This window comes from Marmota marmota, unplaced genomic scaffold, assembly GCF_001458135.2.
Source record: "Marmota marmota marmota unplaced genomic scaffold, marMar, whole genome shotgun sequence".
Taxonomy (NCBI): Eukaryota; Metazoa; Chordata; class Mammalia; order Rodentia; family Sciuridae; genus Marmota; species Marmota marmota.
In genome coordinates this window covers 7,637,171-7,647,721 of record NW_026000240.1, presented here as the reverse complement: position 1 = coordinate 7,647,721, position 10,551 = coordinate 7,637,171, and the positions used below count along the sequence as shown (strand labels likewise).

The window sequence follows — 10,551 nt, the reverse complement described above, 5'->3', positions numbered from 1 at the left end:
TTCTCTCTCTCTCTCTCTCTCTCTCTCTCTCTCTCTCTTTTAAAAAAATCATCTATTTTAAACAGAAGATAGATTTTAAGATTAGGGAAATAAGGTTATTAGTTATAAGAAACACAGGAGGTTTGAGTCTGGACCACAGATTAATAATTCAATTCAAAGGGTCAAATAGAAGGTTCAGAGCTACTGCTAAAAAGACCCATTATGAAACTTATCTCCATGACAGCTTTCAGGAGTACATCACAAAAGACCCACCTGAAAAATGTATTTTCTTTTGTAAATATTCTCTTCCATTTTCCAGATCGCACATGGACCCAGCTCAGTAAAACCAGGGAGTGACTTGGAGATCTCTAGCAATGGAGGGCATGGATTCCTTGCTTTTCACAACTGAACTCTCCTGTCTGCTCCAAAGACTCCTCTCCTGTTCTCTTCTTCCTACAAAGCATTAAATGTGAAATAAGGTCTTGCTTGGCACATTGTCACAAAGTATCCTTTTGCAACTTCTGTAACCCATGCTTATAGCACCACAGATCTCTGTAATGCATATTGGAGTGCTGGGAACACAGGCTACTTCCAGGCAATGAGTTAGTTGTTTGCCACAGTCTGGCTGGGCACAAATCACCAGCCACTCAAGCAGGAACAAACTTTATTTCTGAACTCCACCAGCACACTCCACACACGCTCCCTGGGAACTCTCCCGAACGCCACCCACGCGGCTCCTCCAGGAATGCCACACACCAACCGGAACTCCCTCTACAGGAACTTCACCCACCAATGAGAACTCTCCAGGAATCCCCGGGAGAGCTCAACTGGAACTCAACGGGAACTCCGCGAGAACTCAAAAGTACTGGCAAAATGCTAGGCGCCATCCCAACTTGGCTGTGGCTCTCAATAGTTGTTATTGTTTTAAATAAGTGACATGTTGCTGCAATTCCATTATTACAAATACAGAAGCTTGCTCTGCTTTTGGCATTCCTTTGGACCTGGAGAAAACAACAACCAGTTAACTCTGATCTATGGGATGGGCTCTGTTGTTCTGGCACACAGTAGGCATTTCAGAATGCTTGTTGAATAAACATGCATGATTTTCCAAATACTAATTTTTGGATTTCAAGAGAAAGGCTAGTTGAGAACATACTTCCTCTGGACAGTGTTTTCTATGGCAAAAAGATCAACCTAAATAATATAAATGTATTTATGGTATATGTCAAAAGAAGTTGAAATCTGGGACTATCTTTAGGAATTATGGACACTGATAGGCATTGTGCTTGAGGACATCCACATGGCAAGGACATACCTTCAAAGAATGTGTAGAATTGGGAGAGGCAGCATATGTGTGTGTACATGTGCGCGTACACACACACACACACACACACACACACACACACCACTGATTGAGCAATTAGGAGACTAACAAAGCCCTCCTACATAGATGGCCCCCTTGTTAAAATGATAAACTCTCCAGTTGGCTAGGATGCAAATCTTGAATTTCTATGCCAAAAGACAGCAGCAAGGTCTAATGCTGGTCATATTAGAAACCAAAGGGAAAAGGGGAAAATGAAAGACATAATTAAGTCCTTTGGGATAAGTTAACCATCAAAATTAAAGAAATACAGACCTTTCCCATAAAGTTAGCCATCAAAAGCAGATATTCACAAGAGTATACCTCTAGAAAGAGAAAGAAAAAGTCCCTTTTCCTGTCTCTTATAGGCATTTTATCCAAAAGGAGAAAAATCCCACATACTTTTCAGGAACTCATAGGACATTCATGCATAGACACATGTTCATATTTTCCTAATTGAGATTATTTATATTAAAAGAAGTCTGAACCTTCCCTCTGCTGGTGACTACTCATTCTTTGAGTGACTCTACTTGCCAAACTACTTCATTTTTTGTTGTTTTGTTTTCCATCTAGGTCCTGTGTTCATTTTCCCTTAAATTAATATGCTTGATGGTAAGCTGGTCTCCAACCGTGAAGTCATTTCTCATGTGCATGTTTTGCAGGCACTGCTGATAGCCAGCTCTTAAGTGCAGTCATGCTGTCGACTTGACCCAACTTGCCTCCACTGAAACACGAGGGCACAAACAGCCACCCCATGGCTGCCTGAGGTGGGGTGGGGCAGAGTTCACAGAAGATGCTTCTTTTTCCTTGGCTACCTAACATTTCTCCCAACCACTTGAAATTGGTTGTCAACCTAGGATTCACCCCTTCCTGCTGCTACAATCCCCTTTGAAGAGTGGGGTGTTGTGTGAAAAAATAAGTAACACACTTACCAACACATGTTCTGGGAAACTGGGATCAGTGTTTGATGATACAACATCAGGATCCCTGCAGCCTGGTGTCTTTTATGGGTTTGCATCCACACACAATAGAACAAGGGTATGGATGGAAAAAGGAGAGCTACCTGGAGCTTAAGATACAGCACACTGAAGATGGGTTGTGGCTAGGTGTTTTTACCTCTGCTAGTCTGGGAATTGTATTATTATTTCTTCTTCTTCTTCTTCTTCTTCTTCTTCTTCTTCTTCTTCTTCTCCTTCTCCTTCTCCTTCTCCTTCTCCTTCTCCTTCTCCTTCTCCTTCTCCTTCTCCTTCTCCTTCTCCTTCTCCTTCTTCTTCTTCTCTCCACAATTATCTGAAGCACACACATTAACACCACATTGAAGAAGCAGCTCAACTATTTGTGTTGATTTGTGTTCCACAGCAAACATGAGGGCTGCTCTAAAATAAGAGAGATAACTTCAAACTTAGGCATTTTAATAAATTTAGTTTAAAAAGCCATTGTATTACATTTTAACAATTTGATATCTAGCTTTACATACACTAACAGACATATACATCTTGTAAGATCAAATCTTTATCTTTGTAAATCATTTGGAAGTCTAAAAGAAAAACAAACAAATGAAAAAAGAAATCACTTGTCCCAAAATGGGAGTTACAAACTTAAAATCTTTCAATGAATAGTAACTATGATGACATCATTCATTTGGAGTTGGCAAAGATTTCAATGAATAAAGTTCCGTTTTCTTCCTAGGGTTATGTAATATATTGTAACTCACAGTCAGCTAAAGGTCAAGAAATAAAAAAGCTATTTGCAGGTGTAACATAATAACAGTAGCACTGGTGATAATAGTAGTCATTGTTGCTTCAGTCATTCACTCTGAGAAGCATTTGCCAGGCACTGAAATCAATGCTATGTGTATAATATTGCAACAAGCCTTCAAGCATATGTTATCCTGTTTTTAATTAGAAATGTATAATATTTGTCAAGAGCAATTAACCCTCACATAGGAAAAATATGAAATCAATATTGTACAAATTAAGTAATTTAAAGCAAATAGTCAGACAAAGGACAAAATAATTTTCATTTATTTATGTTCAACACAGCATTTACAAAAGAAAACTATATCAGGAGAAGATAAAATATTATAGAAAGTTTAAAAAGATTAATAGACTACTAGCCATGCTAACAAAGAGAAGAAGAGAGAGAACCCAAATTACTAGCTTATGGGATGAAAAAGGCAATATCACAACAGACATTTCAGAAATACAGAAGATAATCAGAAATTATTTTGAAAACCTATACTCTAATAAAATAGAAGATAGTGAAGGCATCGATAAATTCCTTAAGGCATATGAGCTGCCCAGATTGAGTCAGGATGATATAAACAACCTAAACAGACCAATATCAAGTGAGGAAATAGAAGAAGCCATCAAAAGACTACCAACCAAGAAAAGCCCAGGACCAGACGGATACACAGCAGAGTTTTACAAGAACTTTAAAGAAGAACTAATACCAATACTCTACAATCTATTTCAGGAGATAGAAAAAGAGGGAGTACTTCCAAATTCATTCTATGAGGCCAACATCACCCTGATTCCCAAACCAGATAAAGACACCTCAAAGAAAGAAAACTTCAGACCAATATCCCTAATGAATTTAGATGCAAAAATCCTCAATAAACTTCTGGCAAATCGGATACAAAAACATATCAAAAAGATCATGCACCATGACCAAGTGGGATTCATCACTGGGATACAAGGCTGGTTCAATATACAGGAATCAATAAATGTAATTCAACACATCAATAGACTTAAAGATAAGAACCATATGATCATCTCAATAGATGCTGAAAAAGCGTTTGACAAAATACAGCATCCCTTTATGTTCAAAACACTAGAAAAATTAGGGATAACAGGAAATTACCTCAAAATGATAAAAGCTATATACGCTAAGCCTCAGACCAGCATCTTTCTCAATGGAGAAAAGTTGAAGACATGCCCTTTAAAATCTGGAACAAGACAGAGATGCCCTCTCTCACCACTTCTATTCAACATAGTTCTTGAAACACTAGCCAGAGCAATTAGACAGATGAAAGACATTAAAGGCATAAATATAGGAAAAGAAGAACTTAAATTAGCACTATTTTCAGTTGACATGATCCTAAACCTAGCAGACCCAAAAAATTCAACCAAGAAACTTCTAGAACTAGTAAATGAATCCAGCAAAGTGCAGGATATAAAATCAATACCAATAAATCAAAGGCATTCCTGTATATCAGTGACAAATTCTCTGAAATGGAAATGAGGACAACTACTCCATTCACAATATCCTCAAAAAAAAAATACCTGGGAATCAACTTAACAAAAGAGGTGAAAGAGCTATACAATGAAAACTACAGAACCCTGAAGAAAGAATAGAAGAAGACCTTAGAAGATGGAAGGATTTACCTTGCTCATGGATTGGTAGAATTAATATTATTTAGATGGCCATATTACCAAAAGCACTTTACAGATTCAATGCAATTCCCATCAAAATCCCAATGACATTCTTGCAGAAATGGAAAAAGCAATCATGAAACGCATCTGGAAAAACAAGAGACCCAGAATAGCTAAAGTAATTCTAAGCAGGAAGAGTGAAATTGGTGGGATCGTGATTCCAGATTTTAAACTATACTATAGAGCAATAGTAACAAAAACAGCATGGTACTGGCACCAAAACAGGCTGGTAGACCAAGGGTACAAAATAGGGACACAGAGACAAATCCACAAAATTACAACTACCTTATATTAGACAAAGGTGCTAAAACATGCAATGGACAAAGAATAGCATCTTCAACAATGGTGCTAGGAGAACTGGAAATCCATATGCAACAAAATGAAATTGAATCCCTTTCTCTCACCATGCACAAAAGTCAACTCAAAATGGATCAAGGAGCTAGGAATCAGACCAGAGACTCTGCATGTAAAAGAAGATAAAGTTGGCCCTAATCTTCATCACGTGGGGGCAGGCCCCAAATTTCTTAATAAGACACCTATAGCACAAGAGTTAAAACCAAGAATCAACAAATGGGACAAATTCAAACTAAAAAGTTTTTTCTCAGCAAGAGAAATAATATGTGAGGTGAATAGGGAGCCTACATCCTGGGAACAAATTTTTACCCCTCACACTTCAGATAGAGCTCAATCTCTAGAGTATACAAAGAACTCAAAAAGTTAAACAACAACAACAAAATAACCCAATCAACAAATGGGCCAAGGACTTGAACAGAAACTTCTCAGAAGAGGATATACAATCAATCAACAAATACATGAAAAAATGCTCACCATCTCTAGCAATCAGAGAAATTCAAATTAAAACTACTCTAAGATACCATCTCACTCCAATAAGAATGGCAGCCATTATGAAATCAAACAACAGTAAGTGCTGGCGAGGTTTCGGGGAAAAAAGTACACTCATACCTTGCTGATGGGACTGCAAATTGGTGCAGCCAATTTGGAAAGCAGTATGGAGATTCCTTAGAAAGCTGAGAATGGAACCACCATTTGACCCAGCTATTCCCCTTCTCGGACTATAGCAAAAAGACCTAAAAAGAGCATACTACAGGACACAGCCACATCAATGTTTATAGCAGCACAATTCACAATAGCTAGAATGTGGAACCAACCTAGATGCCCTTCAATAGATGAATGGATTAAAAAAAATATGGCATTTATACACAATGGAATATTACTCAGCACTAAAAAATAACAAGATCATGGCATTTGCAGGCAAATGGATGGCATTAGAGCAGATTATGCTAAGTGAAGTGAGCCAATCCCTAAAAAACAAATGCCAAATGTCTTCTCTGATATAAGGGGGGTGACTCAAAATGGGATAGGGAGGAAGAGCATGAGAAGAAGACTACCACTAAATAGGGAAGTGTTGCGCTGTTGCGCGCGACTTCTTGCCCGCAAGAAAGACGCAACCCAAGAATCTTCTTTCAGCAACTTTTTTATTCAGGCCCCTGATAGTTCTTCTTCTCGTCTTCCCTCGGATGCCCCTCCCAGCCTTAATAAAGCATCTCAAGCCCCAATGCAAAGCAGCCACGTGGAGCTTTCTCATAGAGTGATGAAAAGTCATGCGCCAACTCTCCCAAACAAGGAGTTGTTTGTCACAGACCACAGCGGAGCCAGCGCCATCGTGTAATGGTGACCATAATTTGCATAAACGGCAGAAGCGGCTCACCACAGGGAAGAAAGGTGGGAAGGAAAAAGAGGGAGAAGGACAGTTGCATGGAAGATGGAAGGAGAAGTACATTGTTATACAGAATACATATATGATGTTCTAATGAGAAAAAGAAAAAACGTGTGTCACATTAGATTGGATAGACAGAAATGATGGGAGAGGACGGGAGGAGTAAGGAGGATAGGAAGGGCAGCAGAATAGAATAGACAATATGATTGATGTATGTACATTCCATGTATGTATTATATGTAAAAATACATTCTGCTGTCATGTATGACTAAAAAAATTAAAAAATAAAGTAAAAAAATGACAGTACAATGATCTAAAATAACAGTTCTTATTTAACCAGTTGTTTAATTTTTATGGTTGCTTGCTCTATAAAAAAAATAAAACTTAATAAAAACAATGTTATGGGTAAACTTAAAAAAATGAAAAATAAGTCATTAACCCAGCTTTAAAAGAAAAAAAGAAAGAAAGAAAGTAGTGTATCATGAGAGCTTTTTCCTTTAGAAATAATTCAAATGACCTTCCTAGAAAGAGTCAGAAGGTCTGGGGATATAGCTGAGTGGTAGTGGGCTGGCCTAGCATGCAGAAGGCCTTGGAGTTTAAAGCCCAATACTGCAAGAAAAGCAAAGGGAGGGAAGGGAGAAAAAAGAAGGAAGGGGGGGGAGGAAGGGAGGAAGTAAAGAAGGAAGAAAAAAAGGAAAAAATGAAGAAAGGGAGGGAGGAAGGAAGGAAGGAAGAAAAAGGGAGAGAACAAAAGCAGGGAAAGCAATGGGTCATTAAAGCAAAAGGGCAAGCAGTACAAATATAAATATATGACATAAAATCTGTTGAGACAGTTTAGAAAGCTTTAGAATTTGCATGACATCAAACTGAGTGGTATTATGACTGTATAGAAACTTAAGAAGCTCCACCTTGGTCTGGCCTAAACCAAACTCAGGGGTGGGAGGCACAGAGAGGACTCCTCTCTGGCTAGAGTGGAAGGGACCTGAACCCGTGGCACTTCTGGATGCACTGGGTAGGAAAGAAAGGGGCCAAGACTCCCCTGATGGGCACTTGAGCACCACAAGGCTCCTGGGAGTCCTTCACCCCAGCTCCCCCCATCACAACCCACCCCCCTTGTAGGGGTTCTCAGTGGTCTGCTCCGTTGCCTGGTGCAGGTTTGAGTTCCTGAGCAAACACCTGAATGTCTACAGCCTATGTTGGCCTGCCTGGGCAGGCATTGTTGTGGTGGCAACAGACAGAGCCATCTTGGCATGATGGCGGCACCAAGGACTGCCCCTCAGCCATATTAGCGGGTGGCCCTGGAAGAAGTAGGCAGGGTTGTGGCAGCATTGTCTGAAGACATGAAGCCAGGCCCTAATCCTTCTGGCGTTCCGTGGGAGTTGGTGATGTGTAGAGCTATTGGATGTTTTGCTCTTCTCTTGTTTTTGTGGAGAAGTTTTCAGTGTGTTAGAAACAGACTTTATGTGGAAAGAGAAAAACAGCTGGCTCTAAAACTTTCTGGACGAATTGAAGAAAAATGTGAACTACTTGAAAAAGTTAGCCTTGTTCAAAAAGACCATGAAGTCTTAGAGTCAACTTTAAAGGGTGGCAGTATTGAGAAGGGTCCAAGAGAAGCCCCAAATTTGGAGGCAACCTATAAAAAGCTGCATAGGTCCAAACCTAGCCATGGGGATGAAAGACTCTTTCTAAAAAAAGAGCTAAAAGAACAGAAGGCCAAACATTGTAAACAGGATGAAATCATGGCAGATATATCGAAAAGGATAAAGTCCCTTGAAGGTGAATCAGAATCCCTCAGATCACAAATAGCTGAAACTAAAACAAACTTGAGACTGCTTCAAATGAGTGAGGAAGGACTTATTCTGGCAATGAAAGAAGCTTTAGATGAAAGTTCCCGGCTTCAGCAAAGTCAGAAACCGATCTTACAAGGAGACGCTGAAGCATGGAGGGAACAAGGACGTGTCCAATGTAAAGAGAGCACCACATTGGAAGACTCTCAAGTCCATGCAGAAAAAGTTCGAAGTGATAAAGAAAATCACATGGAGTCTCTGACTGAAGGCTTGCTGAAGATGAAAGATAGGTCTTCTCCAACCAAGGGAGCCCAAACAGACATTGGGAACTTGGAATGGGGAATGACGAGTGAATCAGGAATTGGTGCTCACTTGGATGATGAGCCCAAAGGAGCTTTGAAGAAACTGGTTGATGGTGCTAAGCTAAAGGCCTCCTTAGAAACCTTAGAAGGACAAAGATATCAAACTCGTGCTTTCTTATCTGAAGTAGAGAAAACAAAGGAAGACCTTAGAGAACAGATTAGAAGTCTGAAGACTGAAGAGGCAACCTTGCTGTCAGAAAATACACGGCTTGAAGGTGAGAAAGAGAACCTTCAGCAGAAAGTTAAAGTCATGATGGAATGCTATCAAGAAAATATGATGAAACTCCATGGGAAACTCAGAGTAGAGGAAAATTACCGGGTGGAGCAAGAGGAGAAACTTTCCAAGGTCAAAGAAGAGATGGGCCATACAAGAGAAGAGCTGGAGACCTACAGAAAGCGAGCCAAATATCTTAAAGAAGAATTGGAGAGAACCATTCAGTCCTGTCAGGGGAAGATTATTTACTCTGAGAAAAAAAGCACATGAGAGTGAGTTGGCAGCTTGGATTGCTGAAAGAAACCTCCATTATTTCATGAAACAAAACGCTCGCAATGGACAAAAGTTAACTGAAAGGGAGCTTCAATTTGAACTTGTAGAGGAAGATCCCTGTGCACTTGGTGTTTCAAATGCAGCATTGGGCAGAAAGCATTCCCCCAATGGTCCCTCACCATTGCGTCCTCCTTGGCAAGGTGGATGTTATTCGAATTATGGTAGACCATCGCGACCAGCAGAACTCAGAGGTTCTAATATGCCTTCTTTGGATAAAGAGGATGGGCCTATGTCTTCAGAAAGTCAATCCAGTAGAAAGGAGACCAAAATCGATCTTGGTGATTCCAATGTGCCCGATTCATCTCTCCCTGCTGAAAACCAAGCAACTGGCTCCTGCTCATTGTTGGCACCTTTCCCTCCAGTCAGAGGTGAATTGTTTCCTGTGGACCCGAGGAGTCAGTTCATGAGAAGAGGACCATTTTTCCCTCCGCCTCCTCCAGGAAACAGGTATGGAGCACCTCGAGATTATTTTCCACCGGGCCCACCACCCCCTCCATTTTTTCCAATGCCAGATGTCTATGAATGGAGGTATTTTCCTCATGACCTTCCCCCAAGAGCTGGATTTCCTCCCCCCACCCCCGCATTCTGAAAGTAGAAGTGAGTGCCCTTCAGGCTTCATTCCACCTTCAAGTGAGCCTGCTACTGAACACCAACAAGAAACCTGATGTTTTTGATCTCTCTTCAAATGTAATTTGACTTACCTCTCATTTTTAGTTTTTAAGGAAGTGCTTTTACTTAAGTAAGTGATTATACTTTTGCTCCGATTGAAGCTAAATAAAACTATAATTCTTAGGATAGTATTTTGGAAATAAAGATGGTTTAAATATGAATCTTATGAGTAAATTATTTCCATTCTATTGTACTCTAAAGAGTACAGAATTGAATTGGATTAATCCACTATTCCATAAACAACAATGGGAGTTTCATGTATGTCATCTAGCCTTTGGGGATATTTTAAATGCCCAACAAAGGCAGTCCCTTTATACAAAGAAGTGTATTTACTATGATTGTAGCAAATGTGAAAGGAACTTTATGCTTAATGAAAGATTTTCATTGATTTTCAATCTTGTGGGGCATGTCAACTAGTTTTCCCATAAAACAATAACTAGAGCATATTAAGAGTAAACCAGAAAACACTACTAAACATGTCATGGAAGTAGGAGTTCTCAAATACAAAGAAAGTTGCAGTTCTCAGGAAACATTTTGGAATTGGAAACCACAATTTAAACTCACTCTGTTCCCATTTTCCCTGAGTCGTCGTTGATGACTTCTTCTTCTTCTTCCTCCCTCCTCCTCCTCCTCCTCCTCCTCCTCCTCCTCCTTCTTCTTCTTCTTCCTCTTCCT

The 10,551-nt window shown here is 39.8% G+C and overlaps 1 protein-coding gene across 1 annotated transcript; it reads left to right on the top strand.

The window, feature by feature from the left end:
* The first annotated feature begins 7,836 nt into the window (after positions 1–7,836).
* Positions 7,837–9,872, top strand: LOC107143117 (melanoma inhibitory activity protein 2-like). Its single transcript, XM_048794486.1, is given in 3 exon segments — positions 7,837–9,103; positions 9,138–9,769; positions 9,771–9,872. Coding segments are annotated over 3 exon segments (1,986 nt in total). The 5' UTR covers positions 7,837–7,851.
* The last annotated feature ends 679 nt before the right edge of the window (positions 9,873–10,551 follow it).